The following is a 25,339-nucleotide window of genomic DNA, read 5'->3' as shown; positions in this document are numbered from 1 at the left end:
ATTTATTAGATGCAAAACCATGGGAACCATTACACCCCACTTAATATACAGTACCTTTTTCTCATGCAAAACTGTAAATTTTCTCAAGAAAACCCCTCATTAATGCTAAAATAAGCAGACAGTGAACGTTAAAGGCAAATGTTAAAGAACGAATCTGCAAATGAAGCATATCATTATTCAAATTGTGTTTAAAGTCACCTTGAGCTTTAGGTCATTAAGTAAGAAATATACGTTTGAATATTATTATCGCGATTGAGGAAATGAATTGTCAATACGTGTACGAAGATAATTTTCACCCATGTTATGCAAGCGCTACTCGCAACTAGTAAGCAGCAGAAAAGATCTTGTATAATTATAACTGCTACTGCTATCCGTCTGTCACAAAGTCAAATACAATAGATGTCGACACCATAATCCAATACGCAGTTACAAGTGTAATGAAGAAAACCAAGATTCTAGCGGAAATCAACACAATGTTATCCAAGGAGAAAGACCGGACACGGAAAACAAACACATAGTACAAGGAAAAAAAACAACAAAATAATACACACAAAGTAACTCAAGTAAATGAATAACTCGGACTCCACTAAAAACTGGGAGCATGGACCATGTGAACCGGAAGGGGGAGTGTCTTCTGCTTTTCTGAAGACACCCACCGTGTTGTCCATACAAGGAAATTCAAAAACTTTGTACATACTTCTTATCGACCAAGTCTGGTCACAATGCAACCTTATAAGGTTAAGCCAGGTCTTCAATTGCTTCGTGTTATATGTTCGTGAGAATCAGTTGAATACAAAAGTTGGACTATTTTCTCAGTTTTGTTTTTTTTTATTGGCGAGCGAAGTGTCGACAACGTTACAGGTTTCTGAAGGTTTATTTCTTTTACATTAGCATACTTTGTTATGAACAAATTTATCTGAATTAACTGTCAGTCTCTGTTCGAAAAAAGCAGTGGGTGAAGAAAAGTATGAAAAATTGGACTTTTTGCACCAAAGAGAATCAAAGAAAATGGTACAAATTTCCATATCATTTGGTCAATTAAGTTATAATTTCAATGAAATGCACTGAAATGAACATTCCAAGGGCAGATAACTCTTTCAAAATATCATTTTTTCCAATTTTTCAATTTTCCTTTCATCTGTGGCAACATCCCTTCGGCTCCTGCGTATGGAGTGTTCATATCACAACTCATACGTTATGCCAGAGCTTGCCGAAACTACGCAGACTTTTTGTATCGCGCTAGAACTCTAATAGGCCTCTGGAACAACAGGGTTATGTTGCTACAAGATTGAAGTCATCACTACAGAAGTTTTATGGTCGTCATCATGAACTCGTGGATCGTTATGGTGTATCCATCAGCACCATGCAAACTGATTTATTCAACGGGTAATAGTTTTCCTTTCCTCGTTTGTCAACCCCGGACTTGGCTTTTTATGAACAACTGGGCGGGTGTTTCTAGAAAAGCAGAGGACGCTTACCCTACCGGTGCACCTGGTCCATACTCCCAGTTTTTAGTGCAGTCCGAGTTGCTCATTTGCTTTTGTTACTTTGTATGTATGATTTTAGTTACTTCATGTTCTTTGTTGTGTATGTCTGTTTTCCATGTCTGGTCTTTGTCCCTGGATTATATTCTTTTGATTACCGCTATAACCTTTGTTCCCTTGATTACTCTTCCAATATGTCATTGAAAAGGTTCTGAGCAAATCGGATATGCAGCAATCAAACATTTGTCTTGCCCAGTAGAGGAAGCATCCTTGAGTGAAATAATGTTGTCAGATCTTTAGGTTTCTTAAATGAATGTTTCCGACCTTATTACATTTAACCTGATTCTTACAAAAACTGACACTTAAGTGACAAAAGACGAGTGCATGAATCGTGTGAATGAGCCTATTTTCAAATGGTATATTGCTTAAATACAAAAAGGCTAAGTTTCCGTTATTAAAGGACCATGGTAGGATTATGTACAGCCAAATACTGTTCACGTGAAATTAATCAAACTTGACATGAACAATGGGGTCGAGAAATTTTTATTGCCACAGGAAATAGGGAGAGGTGGGTAGGGTCGGGCAATTTAGCCTCCTCTGGCGGAGCCCTATGGTTTTTACTCTTGGGGAATACCACAGTAGCGTTTTGTAACGTGCGAGGAACGTGGCGTCTTTCCCAACACGGTGCACCACTATGGTTTGCGATCAGGTTTTCCGTATTATAGCCTGACAATCCCAGCATGTAACACGCCAGGGGTACACCATTTCACCACCTGGGGCACACAACCCAGTTGCTCTGTGGGCAGGCTGTGGTTCTGATCACTACTTAGTCGGCTTTTACTACAAGCCTAGCGCTGCTGCAATGTCTAAAAAATTGAAGGGATAGAAATCTAAAACATTTCGAAGTAAATAAAAAGAATATTAATTACAAAACGGAGAGTAGTATGGACCAAACAACAGTTTGTTTGAATTTAGTGAATGTAGATTTTATACATTAAATGCAAATCTTTGTACGAATCAGGCATTGGGTGAAACATGGTGTGAAAAGAACAACCATTTTGAAAGTTAACTTTAACTATTTACACCATCAGATTCTCGGAAAAAAGACCAGATTTTGCACATCATGTTGGTGCATTGAGTTATGATATCATTGAAATGCACTGAAAATGAACATTTCAAGGGCAGATAACTCTGTCAAAAACCTAATTTTTCTAACATTCTATTGAAAAAATTCTGAGCAAAGACAGTGATGCAGAGATCAAATAATGGTCTCAATAGAGAAAGCATCATTGTGTGGAATTATGTGGTCAGATTGGTGGGTTTTTGACATGTATATTTTTGATTTTTCTCATTTTACCTGATTCTTACAAAAGCTTACACGTGATTATTGCCAAAGTATTCAAATGTTACGGTATCAATTTAAACGATTAAAACAGTATTGTTCATTCATGGACTTTGTATATGTTGATTTTATATTTTATCTAACAATTTTATAGGAAATATGATCATGATGAACAATGAATAACAAGTATGATTTTGTAAACAGGCAGGGTATAATTCATACTATCTTAAGATAATTAATGAAATTGTTCAATTACATTTGTTACGTCTTCAAACAAAATAATTATTCCGATGTTCATTTCCTTAGATCTTCTACATATCAAGAAATATTTTTTGACTGGTTTTAAAAATTCTGGCAGTTAATTTTCCCGTACTTTTCTGTAGTAGAACGTAACCAAAGTTTAAATGTTAATATCTCCAGATGTAAACTTTAATATGCATTTTTATATTTTAGTACAGCTTCTACGCATACTGAAGGATTTTCAATAAAACATATTTGGGATATGGAAATGCATGAATCACCAAACATAAGATTCTGCCTGGTTTTAAGACGGAGTTGCACGTAGTAAATTGGAATCTGCATGACAATATAACCAATGTCAAGGTAATTGAGTATGTGTAAGTAATGAAAACTAATCCGTCCATAAACAACACGTCTATTCCTTTAAGAACATAAGAAATGGTAAGTTATATATAACTTCGATAATTGAGTATTCATCAAGAATTCCAACTGTACGCTCAATTAGTGAAGACGGATTGACGTGTGCATGGTCACCCGAACGAAATATCAAATGTATAAGTAATCTAAACAAACGGGAATGCACGCGCTGTCTCAACTAAAGCATGATAATTACGGCAAAAAAAAAATGTACAAATGTAAAAGTCGTTGCATGACACGGCGAATTATTTGTGATATCAAGATTTTCAGTATGTTCAGCATGTCCCCATACTCTATTGCACACGTGACCGACGTTTTTGGCTGGTCTTGATTGCTAGAACGTTGATAGGCTTTCCACCTTTCATAATGGTCTTTGTCAAATTTTGAAACTTCTTTCCTAAAATTGTAAATAGAACATTCATGTATGACATTTACAAATTCTCTTTGTTGTATGCATTATGCAAGGGAATGCCTTCTCCAATAATATCAATTTATCTTATATCATGACCCAAATGAATACAAACAAATACTAATTCGTAAAGGTCAAATTAATAGCTAATAAGGTTATCTGTTAAAAATTTTGAATTTATTTATGCACTTAATGTAATATTATGTTTTATTTCTAATTTAAAATATAAAAAAAAATTGTAAGTTTTTGTAAGTTTTTATTGTTTATTTATTTATATTTTGTAAACAAATTTGTTTGGTTTAAAATCTTAGCTGGTAAATTCATATAGAAGTTTGATATACTTAAGTAGCACTCCACATAAGAATCATGCAAAATGTGATTCATGGTGGGAAAGTCTACATATTTTTTTTTTAATATTTTCTTTGAAATGTCATAGTAAACTTAAAGTTACGTGTAGTTTTTCATTACCCATGCTCTTAGGAGATAAAAATTATATAGAATGCACTGTAGATTTCAAAATTAAGGGAAATAACTCAAATACAATAGAATCTACTGGATTTTCAATGTGGATTATCTCTCAAGAGCAGGCAGATTTGAAGAAAGAATTACACATTTCATAGTATAGACCCATAAAACAACTTAATTACAAAAATAAAAAGATGTAGCCTTTTTTGGAGTGTATCACACCTTTTAGATTTTGCATGATTCTTATAAAGACGGCTACTTAAGTTATTTGACGACATATATTTGCTGTTCATTCATGTAAATCATAAAATTGGAGCCGAAACTTGTAAATTCTGCAAAACAAATGAAAACCACTTGTCATAATAACATTTATTTTCGGAAAAATTTCAAGTATAAAAGCCTGTATATCAAGCCATTGAATAACTAAATATTGAGTTTCTTGAAGCATGTGGCAAACACGTTCGGAACGAATACCTAACGCAAGTCTCGCAGATTCGTAAGGTACTATTCACTATTGTATAAAAGGTAATCAAGGGAACCAAGTTTCTAACGGCGGAAATCAAAATAATGTAATCCAGGAATAAAGACCAGACATAGAAAACAGACACACACAAAATACATAAATTAACCACAATAATACATACAAAGTAAAACAAAAGTGCTTTTCTGGAAGTAGACGGGTAGACGATACTTTATTTAGTCACCTATTTGTTTTTTGTTTACAAACCGTGACAGATGTTTATATACCGAATGACCTATAAAAAGTGTTAATTTTGAAATGGTAATTTAATTTTTTACAATTTTGTTTTTTTTCAACAAAAAAAACGAAGATTATTTAAAAACAATTTTTCAGTGGAACATTATTGTAATGCAAAAGTAAGTCTATCTCCCAATTAGTACTAGTTAATCATTATTTTAAGCATATAAAATACTTGGCCATTTCGCCATTTCGGTTCAAGTATGACTTATGTGTTACTTTTTATAACATAAATGATTAAAGCATTTCATGGCCAGTGGAGTAGTGTTTCAAAAAGTGTCATTTTATGGCATTTGCTTAATATGATTAGATTATATGTTTTAATAAAAGAAAACTCAAAAAAACATACGATGTTCTTGTTCATCAGGTTTGTGTTCATCTTCATCTGAAACAAAAAATTACAAAGTGATAATAAAGATGACGATTAGATAAAATGATTGAACTTCTAAAGTGTTGGTTTTACCATGACAAGCTTGTTCAGTAAGTAACTCCTATTTTTTTGTAAAATTATGTTTATAAAGTAAAATTAGCACATTATATGCATACACCCCATCTTTTAACAGTGTGGACCCCCTGTTACATTTTTTTCCTGGATCATCCTGTCTTTTTATTATTTTAATTATAAACAACCCCAGTCCTATGAACAAGTGCTTAAAGATGGAATATTGGAGCTGATGGTTTTACTTCAATATATCAAATGATATCAAAATGTTCACTCCTACAGTACCTGAACCGATCCGTGCAACAAAAATTGCGATCGGTCATCGATCATCGATCAGTTTCCGGTCAGTCATCGATCCGTCAAACCGATCCATCACGTGACCACTGAGCAGGTAATTTTTTTTATACGGATTTGTTGTTTTCTTTGTCAATTGTAAACATATTTATATAATGTAATAGATTTAAACATCAATTTATACTTTTATTTTACATTTCTTTTATTTAAAACAGATCTTACGTCATTTTACATAACAAAACTGCAATCAGATCGGTCACCGGTCATTGGTCAATGATCCGTCAGCGATCAATCAATCAAAGGTCATCGATCCGTCAAATCATTGCGTGGATCTGTTCAAGGACTTAAAAGAGCCAAGTAACTCAATGTTACAACTGAATCTCTCCATCTCCAACCTATTGTCATTTATAACCATTTAAGTATGGTTCTGCCTAAAACTCAGGCTGGGAGTTGTTCGTCATATCTTAAGCCAATCAATAAAATTGTATATACATTTGTGATGTCCTTAAACAACTCTTCCGATGTTCATATCCTTGAATTTGCTACTTATCGTGAAATATTTTTTGACCGGTTATAGTGTGAAAATTCTATTGGGAAGTTTTCCTGTACTTTTTCTGTTGTAGATCGTATCCAGAAGCAAAGTGTTCATATCTCCAGTGAACAACTTTCATTTACACTTTTTTTTAATAGTTTCTATGAGGCCTACTGAAGATTTCCAAAAAAATCATATTTAGGATTTCCTATACATCTTAAAATATTTTTGATTGGTTACATTGAAAAAAATGCTGGCGGGAAATGTTCCCGTATTATTTCTGTAGTACAACATTACTAAATTTTAAGTTAAATTATCTGTAGTGGACTGCTTTTATTTGCACTTATATTTCCTAATAAAGTTTCTATGTGGCCTACAGAAGAATTTGCAATAAAAATATTTGGGATTAAAAAAAAATGCATTAATCATCCGTTAAAAGCCTCTGCTTTTTTTATAAGTATCATTCTGTGTAAGAATCGGGTAACTCTTGGCACATCATTATTCTCAATTTGGTCTTTTTTGCCTAAAAGATATTCAGAAGCATCTGTGAGATAGATATTTTGTGACTGCTTATATAGAGTGGTTAGGGCATTTGAACTACATTTGATTTATCAATATCTTAAAAAGGCAAACTTTACACTTTGACCGTAATTTCTGGAGGTTATGAGGTATAAATCCTTGGATTATTCAATAGAATCTCTGCTTTTTTTTTTCGTTTTTTTTCATATGCCACACTTAACACAACTTTTGCTTAATAGAGAAGTGTTTGGTCAGATTCGTTGTAAAAAGCTTAAGAAACCGTGAAAAAGAAAATATTGAAATGTTACAAATAATCAAGTCCTTACGCGATTCCTCCTGCTATTTCTGTCAAGAATTGAGAAATGCTATCTTTTCGATCCACTTAAAAGGAATTCATTCGTTAGAAAAATCCCATTGCTTCCAACACAAACCTTATTTTAAGTTATGCTCTTTGTGAATAAACCTTAAAAGTCAAGAGTTTGATGTCCATTGTTTTAAGTTTCAGAAGCCAAGTTATCTTTTGCACCTTTCAAAACATACAGTCATGCGGTACATTTGGCCAATATATGTAAGTCTAAAGGATTGTACAACGATCAAGACCATCAAAGAAGGGTTCAAAAAAATTCACAATATCCCAAGAAGTAGTCTGTTACAATACAAGGCAAAGAAAAAATGTAAAAGAACCCCTTGTGTTCTAACATACCACCCCTGCCTTAAAAACAGCCACAACACCATTCGTGAGCACTGGGCCTCTGTCGAGAGAAACTCAACATTATCCAAAGTCTTTCCCGAACCACCTATGATTGCTTTCAGACAGCCAGACAGTTTGCGTAGTCTACTTGTGAGGGCTGAAATATCTAAGCCCAACTTGACTCCAGGCGAGAGTCGCTCCTGTGGTGACAAAAGGTGTAAATGTTGCAACCAAATGCACCACTCGTCATCATTCACCAGCACAGTCACGGGGAAATGCTACAAAATATTTTGCAACGTGCACTACAAGAGTGCTAATGTAATATATTTGCTCCACTGTCCCATTTGTGGCCTTCAATATGTTGGTGAATCTAAACAGCCTTTTCACAAGCGCTTGAACGGACACAGGAGCGACCTAACAAAAAAGCCTTTACTCCCAGTCAGTCAACACTTCAGATTACCTAACCACTGCCTCGATGATTTCAACAAAATGAAAATCTTCATCGTGGAACAAAACACGATCTGGAACGATCTACAGAGAGTGAAGCGGGAGGGATTTTGGATAAAAGAACTCCGTTTTTTACACCCACACGGAATTAACAAAAAACATTAAGTTCTTCCTATTTTGTATAGTTTCTTATAACAGTGTTTGTAAATATTTTTAGTTTTATAGTTCAGTATTCAAGATGAACACACAACGTGTGTCTATAGCACAATGTTCAAGATCTTTGTTACTGTCGGTAAAAAAAAAAAAAAAAAAAAAATACGTCACAGGTATTCACCTGATTAGGTAGTGAGTTGTGTTTACAGACCATGTACTTTCATACACACTCAGTTTATTTAAGGCACTGAAGAAGGTCATTTGTTGACTGAAAATTTTGCCCATTATATACTTTATTATAGTGTGTTAACATCTTTATCGGTATCGTTGTACAATCCTTTAGATTTATATAATTATTTTTGTTTGTGCTGCATCGTCATGACTGGACGATCCGATACCCATTAAGTTTGCTGGTTGGCAGATTCCTTTAGACTTTATATATATATATATATATCAAATAATACTAAATTGAAGAAAAAAAATAATCCCTTAGGCATTGGCTTTCACTTCTCACCGAAAAGGGGCGGTCCTTATGACGCCATGAATACTTACAATATATATACACCTACATAGCTAAACAGGTAACATGACGATATACTAGTATTTCTCTGATGGGTCCACAAATTCAAGATTCTCTATAGGGACACGTAAGCTAACATTCTTCCGAAACATGTTATGTTTTAAGGCAAACAAAATTGAACCGGAAGAACATTCAACAGTCATGTGACGTTACGTGAACCAAAAAAGTGACAAATCAGCCTCGACTTCGTAAATGTTTATGAATCAAATACGATACCCACACAAATACAGTTTTGGAGAATATAGGAATAGCTAAAGGTATGTATGTTGTCCGTTTGTATGTCCGTCCGTCCATTCGTTTGTCAATATTTTTTTATGTAAGTGCAAATCATCTAAATCGCTAGGCGGACTTCCATACAATTCTTTAAGAAGGTGTAACGTTGCTCATGGTATTTAGTTTTTTAAGGTGATATGAATTTTGAAGCCCTAAAATGAATTCTCATCACATGTAGGGGCAATGAATCCTTCATGTACTCGGAAATGTATTGGGTAATCTTTCATTTATATTAGCTATTTACAGACAAAACATATGCTGGATCACTTAACAGTCTTATCTTAATTAAACTGAGCTAAACTGGTCCTTCCATCTGTCAATTACCTACCTGACTGGATGACGTCCTCTGGCTCTTCTACAACAAATAAAATGTAATGATTTTATTTCCTATAAAAAGAATTACTATCACAGAAAGCTGATTTTCGGGATTTTTGGGTTGAACAAACTTGCGGTATATGTACATATACATACGGAAGTATTTTGATTACCACATTTCGTTTTCAAACAGAAGAAACATATTTTAACGATAAGTATGCGATTACAGACGGCAGCACACAACATAATGAGAGACACAAAATCATTCATTTTGAAATTTCACTGTACAGCCGTCGATTCCCAAGGCATTAGACTTAGTGTTTATCTAGATTTAAAAATGATGCGTCGGTTTATGCACGCTTTAAGGTTTTGAATGTGCAATTGAGGACCATATGATCTTCTTTACTTCATTAAGGCCAAATTCATTGATAGTGGAACTAAATTTCCACAAAAGCTTTATATTTTTCACATACCTATCTCCTCATGGAGCTCAACTTTCAAATTAAAAATGCTTTCCGTGATTTCTATGGTTTCTTTTGTATCTGTCATCGGCTTGCGTTCTACCTTTTGGTTTTTGCATAAAAATCCCTTCTGTTTTACCACGTCTGGTTCCTTTCTTGTAACCATTTCCTCTCGTATTTCTAAAACTTCCAGCTTGCCCTCCAGAGGCTCCTCACTGTCATTTATTCCAATATTAAACACATGATAATTATTTCGATTGCTTTGGAATGTCATTTCATGAAATTCTTCACCAGAAGTGTCTACTAGATTGCCGTGGAATTTGATCTGTAATAACGGCAAGTACACAATATCACGTTCTTTATTTATCACAGAATATTACAATCTGCGGGAAACTTACATTTTTCTCAAACTGTTATTTTCAACATAGTTTGATTGTCCAAAATCTTTTATAATTGGGTCTCTCAGGTGATTACAAAGGTAACAGGAGGTCCGTTAAATTAAAAAAAAACAAAAAAAAAACTTTTTTTTTTAAACTTTTACAAGTGTAGTTAAATTGCTGTTGTTATAGGCTACTCATTGAATGGCTAATAAAATTGATACTAATTATTAATTTTCAATGAAATTCTCAAATATTGTCATTCTCCTTTCAGTTACTTCTTTCTTGGACTAGAAGCCTGTGTTTTGCGAAAAATTGTTTAGTGTACATGCAATTTTTTTAGTGAAAACTTTTTTTGTAAGTACAGGGATAAATTAGTAAATTTTAATGAAAACTCATCCCCTTAGCCGATGCTTTTTCTTAAACTCGTGTATTATAAATAATTTCAAATTTCTTTTTATGTATTAGCGTTTTCAAGATGCATTCGTTTGCGTTTAAAGATATTTTTTATAGTTTCGTCTCTTATCAAACTGGGGTCTCAATTATACACCCATGTTTAAAAATAACATTGGATGTCTAGTTTAACAAAAAAAACCAAAAACAAACAAAAAAAAAACAAACAAAAAAAACTGGGCAATAGCTCTAGACCTGTTGACAAGGTGAGTGATCAAATGGTTGAATGGAAGGAAACGGAACAACATCAACAAACATACTTTAAAAGTCTGTCCAACTTGTATGGGATATGCGTCACTCTTTTCAAGCGTATTCACGTCATATCCGGCTTCAAACCAGTATGATACCCTATTTTCGACGTATCGTACTCCAGAAAACTCAACAACCAACTCAGAAGATATCTTATTTACCCACTTCGTCATCAGAAATATAACAACTCTCTTTTTTCTGTTAATTGACCTATCTAACGCATCCACCACTTCCGCTTTGTCTTTTATAATTTTTGCCTTCATAGCTATGGAATAACTGCCAATCAGGTAAAAAAAAAGAATGAAATGACAGCACTAAAGCAAAATAATTATGATATACCCCTCCCCTATTTTTAAAGTTAAAAGTCACATATTTCTGACAAGACAAATTGAAAACAATGAAAATTGGAGAATTCCTTTAATTAAGACAAACTTAACATTGTTTTTAAAAGTTGGTAATTTTTTTAATATTTGAGTCGCCAGGCGTGAGACTTCTTGAGGGAAGGGCTCACAGACATCGGTACATCGGTATATCATATTTAGTTATACTTTTTTGGCTCCTGTTCAACGATTATGCCAGATTTGAAGACATGCTTCAATTCTAAACCTTACGAAATTGAAAAAAATAATAACTTGAGATATTTTTTACAAAAGCAAAGTGGATTACATTCATTTCTTTTCTGCCCCAATGCCATACTTACAAAGAAAAATGGTCAACGTAAAAGAAAGCAGTTTTTCCATCCGGGTTCCTTGTTGCATCTTTGACCTCCCAGTCGCTCTCTTCTTCCGGTTGTTCCACTAGTGACGCCAAAACTACCATGTCTCCTTCTGACGCAATTTCATCGCTATGAACGGGAACGACTATACGAATCGGTTCCTTTGGTTGTTGTTTGTTTGCCAAGGTCAATTCAAGGACATTTGTCATGAGAATGGCTTGACCTTCCTCCTCCTCTTTGTTTACATCCTTAGTTTCTACAACCTTTTGAATATACAGTAAAACCTGTATTAACCTTTCATGTATAATTTTAAATGTATTTTGAACCTTGGCAAAATCCAAATGGTGTTTGGTTTAGACAGGTTTCACAGTATTAATGATATTTGACACGGCAAGTCGTTTTATTTCCATTGCTATATGTATTTCTACTACATGAATATTGTCTTTAGATTTAAAAAAAGAATCATTTACATGTTTGAAAAAGTAAATTTGACTTGATAACCCCTCATAATGCTGTTGATTTCATTTTCACATTTTGCATTGTACGATTCTAGTTATTTTATACATGTACTTCATTTCGAGTTTCATTTTCGAGATTAATCTGAAAATTTAGTATAAACTAATTTATTGAAAGTGAATTTGAATTTTCTGCAATCTATCTAACATATACAATACAGCCAGAACTCCGATCCGTTCCTTATGTTTTCGTTAGATCAGCTACTATTACCAGTGGTGCACGGTTTTGTCCTAAATAATAATTCGGCAATTCTGTTGAATCTTGCCAAATATGGTCATAAATGTACAACTTAGGTCGCTATTGTCCAAACTACATGCCTGTTGGCTTATACATGAAATCTTAGATTAATATTGCACGTTTATTCATATTTCATCATTACGATTAAATTTCAAAATGAATGTAACTTAAACAAATGTCATCGGTGTAGATCCTGTATACAGCCAAACCTCATGTGGTTTTCTAAAATTGATATTTAATGGCTCTGATATAAGAGGAAATTTGTCTGTTTGCGGCCGTTATTGTTGTTTGTTCGTTATCAATTAGGATGTGCTTTTTATTTTATTCTCTTGCATCAACTAAAATATTATTAAATTCCTTAGACTCGAGATGACAGAACAACGGAGTAAAAAGGAAAAGCGTTTAAATATTTCCCTACAAAAGAAGAATGATAATTGTTTTTAAAAATTCTGATCCTGTGGGGATCAATAAAACATTTACTCACATTTACTGCAATTTCACTCGGTTTTTCAAATGTTCCCTTTGGTATATCTATTGAAGTGTCTGGCTCCATTTGCAATTTAATTGTCGTCTGCTCACTTGACACGGTAAACACTTCCGGTGTTGTTTGTTTTACTATTGCAAATCTGGCTATTTTCTTTTCTTCAAGTTGGAATTTAACCGTGACAATTGTGTGCTGAAATGAATACACATGAAAAAAAATTCTGCATAGTTTGACGGCATTTCTTTCATTAAATCTATTTTAAAACAAAGTTTCTTTTTTTGTTTGTTTGTTTGAAATGTTGTTTGATGGTAATAATGTTTTTAAGTTTTAGAGGGCATCTTGCTTCTTTTTCCGAATATTAAAGAACATACAGAAGTACATGTATGCATGCTTATTCATTTATAAACACGAAAAGGATAATTTTAATTTGCATACGTTTGTGGGGTTATGAAATTGAAGTATCGCACCCCATGACATGCTTTTCCATTATGACATTGGATGTTTGCTTTTTAATGTGTGAACAGGGAGACGGAAATTGGTATTTCATAACGCATTCGACAAAAACGTCCTTATTAAATTATCAGACAACTCCATTATATAAACGATTCGTGTAAAATATATTAGCTTAAATAGAGACCTTGATTTCCTCGTGACTGACAGAACATACGATACATACCCCTCCGCCATCAATATCTTCATCCTCAATTTTTTCCCACTTAACAACATTCACTGCCTTCCCTTCTAAAGTTACCGCGAACATTTTTTCGCTACATTCTGTGATGCCAGTTACTTTTAGTTCCATTTCCATTCCCAAAGCTTTTGCATGTCCCCACATTGTGAGTTCGTAACTGTCACTAAACGTCTCTTGTTCTTCCTTTAAATTTTCCATTATATCTGAATATTCTGTAGTCATTCTGCAGACATGTATATAAAACAGTGGTGACGTTGAGTCCAGGATTATTCTCACACCAAAATTATCTAACTCAACAGCCTGTTCTTCCATGTACAGCAGAGTCTGGAGAATCGACCTGAAAATTTAAACACTTTTAAACACTTGTCTTAAACTAGGTTAAATAAATTTAACGAAAACAAATTATCATATAAATTGCAGTGCTTTATCAAATGTTCCCAGCGTAATAAATTTCGGTAATTCACACTGTGAAATAAATTTCATAATTTCACTCCCAGACTTTCTCCCGCCAAAACGTCACAACTTTGATATCAATCCGCTAATCACAGAATTTAAAATGCATGTTTAAAATATCGATAAATTACGAAGAAAATCTATATAATCAATTGGTTATCATGAATAGCCAAAACATTATCACTCGTGTCAACAACGATTGAGGATTTATCTTGTGCGCGGAACAAGTTCCGCACACTCGTTAAATCTAGGCGAACTTTGGCACTCGTGATAATATTTTGGTTATTCACTCTTTCCAATTAATTATCTTATTATATGAATACTCAACGGAAACTGGGAATTGAGAGAAAACAAATTAACCATTTTCTTAAGTCTTTTTTATCATATAAACTGCCATATACCTCAAATGTTTTTAGCCTTTAACATATATCTAAACATATTTTAGGCCACGTGTTACTATGCTAATCAAAAACAAGTGAACGTCAAGGTACAAATACTGATATACAAAGTTTTTATACAATGTCCTCAAACTTCAATACATAATAATTCCCGATAAAGTATATAAAACATTATGTACTTCGTGTCATGCAAAACATTTGTTGGACCCTTCGGAATGAATTGAATGATCGATCCCTTACCCGTATTTGAATCCTGGCATTTTGTTATGTTGATTTATAAGCAAGTCAACTATTTCATTCTGTGATGCATCTAATTCATCCATGGCCCAAGCCTGAAAAAGAAGAAAAAAAAAAGAAACGCAATTTATATCTTCAACTAATCCACAAAACAAAACGAATTAAGACGCTCCACGCTGGGGTAGACGAAGGAAGAATGGACAACTATGACATGGAGATGAAATCGACTCGCGTGGTGCAGATGTATACATCATAACGATCCACGAGTTCATGATGACGACCATTAAAATTCTGTAGTGATGACTTCAATATTGTAGCAACATAACTCTGTTCAATTTTAAGAAGCCTAGTTGTTAAGAAGTCTAACACGGTTCAAAATGTCTGCATAGTTACGGGAAGATCTAGCATAACGTATGAGGTAAGTGTGATTTGAAAATTTCTTTCCCAGGTGCTGTAGAGAATTGCCACAGATGAATGGAAAATTGACAATACAGAATGAAAAACCATCGCGTTTGTCGTATAGTTTGGTCAATTCTTTTCCTTTATTTCCATTGACCTGTAAGCGTAGTTCAAAATATGAGGGTGATTTCACATTGTCTGTATTATCCTTTATCTTATAGTAAGCTGTTTGGGGTTAATACACAATATTGCAGAATAACATTCATAAGGTGCGTATGTTTGGTCAACCGAAACATGTAAACAACTGTGAGGCTATCTCTATACCATTTTCAAGAAATAAAATAAATATGTCAAATTCGTTAATTGACTCTGACTTCTCTTTTATCAGAGACACAAGATGCTGATACAATACTAAGAATATAAGATTATTTTTCCACAGCTGCCAGGTTTGCTAATTGTTTAAGATCTCCCGCTTACTACGTAATAATATAAAGTAACACCATCAAAAATGAATATTATTTCTTAATTATGATTCTACAGTGAAGACGGCAGAGAAGTTTCTACCCTAGGAAGATGTAAAAACAATGTTTTTGTTTGAATCTCCATTCAAGAAGTTCAGAGCAATCAGGCTCAACCTCCTCCGAAGACCTGGAATCGGTCTCTGACTTATTACGCATCACTCCGCTAGATTATAGCTTCTGCTATAAAGGATATAAACAAATTACAATGCACGAGCTCTTCTTATTACAAATCTGCAAGTTGTTGACGGTGCTCTGTAATAACTTCCATGCAAAGGCGGGATAAAGCACTGAATATGGCGGATTTGTAACAGGTATTCTACATGGCAAATTTACCCTATGAGTACTATATCGATGTAGATTCAGACCGATTTCCTTAATTTGTTTTTCAAAGACAGAAGTATACAACTTCTAGTGCAAGACAAACTGCAAAATGTATTTAGTACCTCTTGTCTTGATTCTTAGCTTTTAAACGGTTTAAGTATGTAAAAACATTTTATTTTGAGAAAGTACTTATATATATGTCGCAAGCATGTCTACGCTAGAAAAAATAAAATAAAACTGCCCACAAATGTATTTAGGTAGCTAAAAGTGTTCCACATATTTATGGTAGATTCGGTGCAGGAAAACGAAATATTTTTTCGTTTCCTTTTACGTCAAATATTACTCTTAATGCGCATTACCATCTACCAGAATATTAATGCAAGAAAAAAAATTATAGTATCTTGGATAATATCTTACCCAGTCTTGTAATGTTGGTTCAGCACCAAGCTTCATGAAAAGTTGTACGACCTCTAGTTTATTAGATTTGACTGCTATTTCTAACGGAGTCTGACCTTGCTGTGAAGACATATGTTTTGATATTAATACTTTGAATACAGTTTCCGGTTCGTTAAACCCTTAAAATCGAACTTTTAACAAATACCTGAATTCTAGATCTTAAAAGAATGTGGATCCTAAATTCAAACTGTTTTACTTGCATGCGCTAAAAAAAATTATACCCCCAAACAGGAAGTTGATATCAGGCAACCTTCCACATTACAGGGGATCAGAAAACTAAATACAAGAGTACGGTAAGATTCATTTATGCCACGTCCATTTTCATTGTTCATATTTAACTGATTTTCTACTGCTAATAATATCCAAGTTTGGCTAAGTAAAAAGATGACCAATCGCTAAAAAATCTGCCTACATTTTTATAGTATAAATAAATAATAATAGAATAATTAATTAGAAAGAGTGAATAACCAAATGATGATCACTAGTACATGTACCGAAGAACAAGTGCGCGGAACTTGTTTCGCGTACGAGTTAAATCTTCATGCGTTCTTGAGACGAGTGATCTTATTTTGGTAATTCACGATAACCTATTGAGTATCCTATTCATTATATAGATTTCCTCCATTATTTGTTGCTATTTTCAACATGAATTAAAAATTTTTTGAACGGCGGATTGATATTCTTGTTGTGACGTTTTGGCGGAAGAAAGTGCAAGAGTGAAATTACCGAATTTATTTCACAGTGTGAATTATCGATTATGTTTACATTGAGAACATTCGGTAAATCACTGCTATCTATATCTATATAATAATTAATATGAAGCTACTATCTCAAATTAAAACAAAAATTCTCATTAACGGATGTCCAGATTTTTGCGACGATCAGAGAACAACCGCTGTTGGTTTCAAGTATGTGCTATATCTATAAAGTTCCAAATCGATTGACTTACTAATGAAGTAGACTTTATAATCGTAACGAAATTCGAACTTACGGAATGATGGACCGACAAGGTGATTCCAGTATAACACTAACCTGTTGAATGGGAGTATGATAGTATACTCTCTTATCCAACATTGAACAATTGTCTAAAATGCTACTAGTACATCTGACGTGACATGTGTCATAAACCTGATCTTTATTTCAAAACACAAAACAACAAATTTAAGAAGCAGTAATAACTAAAACATAAATGTACTTCTACATGTAACTGTAATTTTTAAGTATTAAAATCGTATTTTCACTGACGACAATTTTATAATATAGTCCATACATACTCCACCAACGCATTTCGCCTTTGTAGCTTTTCGAGAAAAAATGCAATACAAAAACGGAGAAACAGTATCACAGCCACATGTGCAACATTTGATTATCATATGGTGCTCGATTCATGATTGTCATATGTAAATCATATCCTAATCATAGGATACATGTTGTTAACATATGTTTCCCATGTATTAATTTTAGTTTGCTAATATATACGGTGAAACATACATATACCTATAAAAAGACATGTAATTATCATACATATACATGCATGCAAATTACAGGGGTGGATGAGTTTAGGGGGTCGTTAATTGAATTAAATGCCGTGCAAAGAAAGGCAAAAAATATTATGGGTGAAACCGATTAGGGGTGGGGGTACGCCAGTCCGCGCCTGAAGTATGCAACAATCATACATGTATGTAAACCAAACCATATGACTATCATCAATCATATGTAAACCGAACCATATGACTATCATATCATGTTCGATCTATATGATATATATATTTTGCAAGCCACTTGACTCTCAAATAAGACATGTAAGCTGTTTACATTGAATATGAATTATTCTTACGTTGTCGCATTTCGATATATTGGCCCCATGACCGATTAAATACAGAATACACATTATATGGCCTCTTCTTGAGCATTTGTGTAGAGGGGTCTCACCATTCTAAAAAGAAAATAAATAGATACGCTATTACAGAAAATGGCAATAAGTATGAAGGTACATGTAATTGCAAAGACTGGGGATTTTAAAATGTAGTTTCAACAAATACTTATTAATACTTACATGTATAATCTACTACGTGTTTAGATATTATGTTGTGTGCCTGTTTGAAAGTACCGTCATTCTTGTTATCAGCAATATCAAGTGGACAGTCGGTTTTGGATGTTTTAGCAAGTGTATAGTTATACATCATTCATGCACGAGCGTATTTCGTTTCCGCGAATTTTTCAAAGTTGCAATAATACGTTTCCAGAGTTTGTATTTATTACTTTTCCGGAAATTTACCTGGTAGTGAATTATAAATATTTGAATATATGTGAGATACATTTTTTTATTTAATATTCTTATTTGAAAAAGGGTCTGATCTTATACATTTTGTGCATCTACAATACACTAGACGCACTATGAAAAGAAGAAGATGGACTACTTTATTGAACAAAACACAATGGTGAATATATTGCTGTGTACTTTGTTCAACGTGTTATATTCCTCAATTATTCTCACGTTAATTAATACTTTATTTTTACCGGAATCATCACTTTTTTCTTGGAAAAGAAATGCCAATTTCCGGAACATTAAATGCACAGGATAATCGTTTACACCTTTTTCCAAAGACCTGTCAACGGATTTTTTTTCTGGCTCAGTGTATCACTATTTTTTACTGTACCATGTGTTTGAGTATTGTGCAACTTACTTGCTGTATTTCGGTGAAGGTCATCACTACCAGCAAGAATAGTATATTTTCCTGATTGGACAGCTTATGAAAATGTGTTTTCTCGGCTGAACTTCAACTACACTGGTTTTTTGTTGTTTGCAATGTCCAATGAGAGATACACTTTATGGATTTACACAATTGTTGCTTATAAAGAGGTCATTATCAATTGATGATACATTAACAACCCACGAAACAGTGATATTGCCCTCACAAGTTGATAGTGCCCTGAGCCGCAGTCGAGGGCATTATCAATGTTGAAAGCAATATGACTTCCCCAGGGCAGTCAGTTTATCGATTAATGCCCTCTACATAAGAAATTATATAATTGTGTTTATTTCATTGAAGAATCTAAAGAGGTCATGATCGTGTGATAATGTCCCGGGCATTATCACATTATTATACTCTCCTGTCATTTTAACGCACATGGCCATGTTTTAAAAAATAAGAAGAGCCTATTCTTCTCTAATATGAAATAATGTAAAATTCTATTGGAATGAAATATACCAGGCAATCCTGCAATTTGATTGATGAGCTACACATTTTCCTTTGTTGATATCCGTGGAGATATATTTTTGTATACGCCACATGTACCACAGTACATGTGTAAGCCTTTAAGTGTATTCGATATTCAAGATACGGAAGGTGTTAAAATCTCCATGTCTACGGATATGACCGTAATTAACGAATTTATCTCCGATATTGGTCCAATAATATCTATTTTATACTCAGATAGCCATATTAAAGCAACATAAAGGTTTTTTTGGGGGGCATTATTTCGGTATTCCAAAAATCGATTCCGAAAAACATTCATTGAATCTGTGAAGTTCGTTAAAAGATTTATCATGTATAAATCTTTACCCTGTCTTTGAGATTGATCCTGACACCCATTTCTACCAAAGCAGTGACGACGTCCGTGTAGCCTTCGGCAGCAGCATAATGAATAGCAAACCAACCAGCCTGAAATAAACAACATTCATAAGTGAATTCATGGTTTGGGGACATCTATAAACACTCATGCACTCTTTTTTTCTCTCAACAGCATTATTTTACTATTACAATTGTTTATTTACAACTTGTTATAAGAAAAATGTTGTAAAACGTGATTGATTGATTGTTAGGGTTTAACGTCCGAGCAGCAATATTTCAGCTAAAACGTGTATCCCTATTCTAAAAATAGTACACATAGGTCGTTGACATGGACTAGTTTAACTACAACCTTATGATCGTAAACTATGCTAAGGGAACTACAATTTGATTTGTATTAGGTGGGATGGAGGCTAGGATGACTATTGAAATAAAAAAGCAGGACAGATTTTTTCAGGAAATAAAAAGACATGACAGGCCGGGAGAAGAAAAGGTAGGACATGGCAGGACCTTTATTATCTCAAATTAAAAAAGGCAGGATATGAATTTCATCCTATCCCCCAATAAAAATCAAAAAGTTGCTTCCTCGGAGTAAAAAATAAAGCTAAAAATCCGACGATCCACAGACTTAATAAATATGAAAAAAACTTTGAACAACACTAGGGCTAGAAGCCCAGACAAGAACAGTAATAAGGTAAAATGTAATTCATGCACTTTGTGGTCGCTACTTATCTACATGTATTTACATTACGGCTGGAAAATACATTTTCAAACCTTTTTGGAACTTCATAATATTTGTTTTTCTGTTCTGTCTTAAGGATGTGGACCTATGGTAAGGGACATAACTCTTGAAATCAGGGATATGTTTGTATCATATTCAATTTCACCAAAGCCTTCCAAGCTTCCTTTGAAACAGAATGAAATCAATCTAAGTTACTGTGGTGCTTACATCAGATTAATGTAAAATGGTGAATACAAACGTTCCAATGATTTGTCCCTTACCCTACCTCCTTAAATACAATTAAAACAAAAATATATTATTTGTTTCAAGTGATATTAAACATGAGCTAGCCAAAACCGGAAAAAATGCAAATGTGCAAAGAAGACTTGGTTTTATTGGATAAAGACAACACGGACACGTGGCCGGAGGCTAATCCCTTCAGTTACATTTATAAAATGTGTATTAAACATAGGGCTACACAGGTAAATATTTTTCACGTGAAATTCATGTTAATCGAGCTTCACATGAAATTCATGTGAAATTCAAATGAAATTAACATGGTTTTCATGAGAAATTCACTAAACACGAATTTCATGTGAATATTTCGTGTGAATTTCACGTGAAGGCTCCTTTCACCCGAATTTCACATGAACTCTGTCAATTAGTTTATTTGCTCAATTCAGGCGTAAATCATGTGAAATTCGTGTAAAAATCACGTGAAATAATTTTGCCTGTGTACATGTTGTCATCATAGGTCCTTTGACATATTGTGGTTGAACTCAAGGCGGATCCAGACACTTTCAAAAAGAGAGGTGCCAGCCGGGTGTTCCTCAGAAAAAGGAGTGCTAAGATATTATTTACCATTTTCTGTCAATTTTACACATGAACATGAAAATTTATCCAACCCTCTACACCCAACCCCTAGATCCGCCGCTGGAACTCGTCGGCGTTGAATTTGACTTTCTATTTTGACTTTTATTCTTCGTTTGAGTATATTTTGTACATGATTAATCATCGAGTATTGAACTTAAGTATTTGTTTTTTTATGCAGCTGTTGAGAGGTTACTCCTTGGTACACTTGTACCGGAATATTAATTGTTTATATGATTTGTATTTTAGTCTATGTTTCATTATTATATGTTCTGTTCTAAGAATATTACCTCATCTTTGCAACTAACATCGATGTTAGCATCTCCATCTAGCAACTTTTCTGCATCTTTTTTGTTTTTCTTTTTCACTAACCATAGCAGTTGATAACCTAGTTTAAGCTGAAGTAAAGGAAATATTTATTTGTGGCTGATACATGTATGTTATTTTGAATTTTTTAGTTTTTTTTTCAAGCTATATGATTCATTTGAAAAAAAAAACGTTGTACCGTTCTAGAGATTATACTCCCTTTAGACAGTTGGACTTTTGAAAATTGAGTAGTTTAAAATTTTCAAGTGTAAGAGGCCATACCATAGTACAGTCTTATCGAGTATTTGCCTTTTTATTGTAACTAAGCGCAGGATTGTTATGAAATGCGTTCCGCTGAAACTTAAAGACAATTTTGTTATTGCACACTCTTCACAAATGTTATGTGTATAAGTTTATGATAAATTACAATTTCCATATTTCTTATTTTAAAAAAAATCCACAAAAAAACTTACAGCGTCATCAGGAGATGATACATTTTCATTCTCATTTTCCATAATGTCTCATATCAACTCTTAAACAGAATGATGCCGAGGTCTTTGCTGTGTACAACATTAAACAGAAAATTGAAATCCTGATTTGAATTAATGGAGGTTGAATTTTCATGCACAGAATGATAACCTAGCTTATTTACTTTTGTAAACAATTAACTGTTCTAATATGACTTCTTTCAGGCACGGATCCAAGGTCGTGCGTGCCCCTGAAATCCGGGAAAAATATATTTTGCTTGAAATTTTGATTGTTTTTACAATTCCTCTCCCCACCCCTAAAATATTTTATTTACGCACCCCCAAACCTGAAATCTTAGATCTGCCCTTGTCTTTCTACACAACAAAGCAACACATGCATTATGTACATGTAAACAGAAACGTGTAAATGTTGTTTCCCGTCGCAAAATATATTCAGATTTTTTGGGGTGAAATGATCATTTCTACCCCCTCCCTTCCCGGCCCACGCCCCCCCAATTTTTCTTCAATCAAAACTTGCTCATTAACTTTTTTTGTCGATTTGACAAAATTACCGAACTGATAAAAGTAAAGTCCATATAATGAATGGCAACATCACGGTAAAAACCGTAAAATAGAAAACAGGCGCAGGCGCAGTGGTCCATGCAAGGATAACAATTTTGATATAAGTAATAACGTAGCTCTACGCCAAAGAATAATGCAATATATGAATCAGGTCAAAAGTGTCATATATATATTTTTTATACTTGAAGTAAGGTTGTTTTAGACATTGTTTTGACAGGTATGGAGTAAACACTGCTTTTTTTATAGATAAAACGTTCTATGAACAATATCTGGGACGAATATCAGAGTTTGTTGCAAAATACGAGTTAGAAGTAGATAAAAATGAAAGTTCATTCCATATATTTATTTTTTCTCGTCACCAGAATTATATGACTTTACATAAAACACTCTTGGGACTCAGAAGCCGTCTTTTATAACAACACATTAAAAATAAAAATATTTGATATCCCCCCTTTTCAAATTTGGTATCTTTATTTGAGAAATAAATTGAGAAAGATAATAACTTTGAAAGTCCCCTGTTTTATTTCAACCTGAAGTATCTATAGTTATATTGCTAATAGCAACGCATACATATAAAGATAATAAATATTGAAGTTATGATACAACTTACGTAAAATTGTGTATCGATCCTCTTGTCTTATCTTAAATAAGATCAAGGAAGCTACCATAAAACAAAGAGTCATGTACTTTGCATTGTACCTGTACGTTTAAGAATTAAAAGTGTATAGTGCTTTCTTTGTTCTTTTTCAATGAAATCGACGGACCAAAGAATGTATGGCTATTCGGTTCTGTAGGTTTTGCGTTAGTTTTATTCCATTGAGTTCTCTTTACATTGGATAGATTATTGTGCATGAAGATTATTGTGTTCACAACTGTGTATATACAATACATTTATATTGGCGGAAAATGTCAAATTTATTTGACGAGGTTTTGGAACAGTCCGAGGGTGTCTCGAGCTAATATGACTTTTTCGAAACGAGTACAAATAAATATAAATTAATATTTGCAATGTTCATGTATTGTTTTTATCCTGCAACCACATTCTCTAAATAAAACATGCGAAATTTGTTTAAAATAATTCATTTTCTTCAGCAATCTTATGAGCGCGTCGGTCGGCGGGGGCACCTTTAAACTAATTGCCTGATTCTTGTTTTTGATGTTGCTCATAACGGAATAGGTAATCAGGAGACTTTATTACGCAGTTGCGGAATAAAGTTTTGCGTTATTCGAACACTATTGTTGTGTTTTACGACAAAGTTTATTTGAATAGTAGAAAGCCTATTTGCAGGCTAAACAGTAATTTTCGCTTATTTACTAGGCGTTATGCTTAAAAAACATTTTCCAATCTACAAATGTACAACCTACAATATAAACCAGGCTCCTCTGTCTATGATTCAGCTGGAGAATGTTGGAATTGTTATAACTATAAGCGTCAGACACGAATCAGGGCACAACGAACGGCTAATTTATTTTTTGGGAGACGTAACTATGCACATTGTTTAAACTATGAATTTTACAAAAGGATCCCTGCTCCCAATTTAAGTAACCAAATGGTCAAATTGTGAACAAACAACAAAAACAACTGAAAAAAATCAAACAATAGGCTGGTGTTTGCTTTTGTCTGAAAATATAACACTACAATATAGTATAAGGCTTCTGTCAAAATATCAATCGGATGTGATGAGAGATTGCTGAGGAAACTATAGTCAATGGTTGTTAATAGGCAGACACAGTTATCACTATATACATCCCGCGAGACGTGGATTATTAACAGAAGACTGAACCAGAGATTTTAGTAATAAAAAGACTTGTGCAGATGATAAAAGGTTGGCGAGCTAATTAAGGAATAAATAAAAAAAGAAAAATATGGGGAAAATTCCAAAGCATCTGCAGTCCTGTACCGTTCTTCCACTATTCTAGTACGGCAAAAATAGTACCGACATGGAAGAGACCAATTGATGTTTCGGAGTTCTAATATGAGCGTTTTACGTACATGTATTTGATATCGGATAACTGTAATAAGAAAAGTTGGACTGTTAGGGTTCAAAAAACCCAACAAACCTAATATTAATTCCATATAAAGGAAAACGCAGGAGAGGACGCCCAAAGATCACCTGGAGACGCACCATTGAAGCAAAAGTCAAAGAACATAAGAAGACTTGGGGCACATTACAGAAACTTGCCAATGATAGACAAGAGTGGAGGAACTTCGTTGCTGCCCTACATGCCAGTGGCGTAAAGGGCAGTAAGTAAGTAAGTAAGTAATTTCATTACATTGCTGATGAAGAATTTCCATAGAGGCTGTCCGAAACCTTTCGTTCGTTTCGATTCGATGTTGTTCTGCATTTTACATGTACCCATTGAGATGAGAGTAAAACTGTGAAAGGGTTATGGAAGACAGGTTTCATACAATATAATCATAGCTGAAATAAAAATACTATATCTGGAATAAAAGCGAGCCCCTTGTTTTCTGTTTAAACGGATTCTCAAACC

At 33.7% G+C, this 25,339-nt stretch overlaps 1 protein-coding gene across 1 annotated transcript; it reads right to left on the bottom strand.

Annotated features, from left to right (window-relative positions):
* Positions 1-3,241: 3,241 nt before the first annotated feature.
* LOC148602977 (uncharacterized) lies at positions 3,242-23,566 on the bottom strand. Its single transcript, XM_088551803.1, has 15 exons — positions 23,457-23,566; positions 22,271-22,357; positions 21,782-21,889; positions 19,895-19,993; positions 18,166-18,264; positions 16,290-16,388; positions 14,635-14,726; positions 13,529-13,880; positions 12,853-13,044; positions 11,601-11,878; positions 10,912-11,176; positions 9,834-10,146; positions 9,374-9,400; positions 5,464-5,499; positions 3,242-3,880 (listed from the first exon to the last, which is right to left on the bottom strand). Exons 2-15 carry the CDS (start codon positions 22,310-22,312, stop codon positions 3,777-3,779), a joined length of 2,106 nt encoding a protein of 701 aa, XP_088407929.1. The 5' UTR covers positions 22,313-22,357; positions 23,457-23,566; the 3' UTR covers positions 3,242-3,776.
* Positions 23,567-25,339: the final 1,773 nt, after the last annotated feature.

Source organism: Perna viridis, chromosome 11, assembly GCF_037379345.1.
Source record: "Perna viridis isolate PV_CMFRI_1.1 ecotype Kerala chromosome 11, ASM3737934v1, whole genome shotgun sequence".
In the NCBI taxonomy this organism is placed as follows: Eukaryota; Metazoa; Mollusca; class Bivalvia; order Mytilida; family Mytilidae; genus Perna; species Perna viridis.
This window is presented reverse-complemented; position numbering and strand designations above follow the sequence as displayed.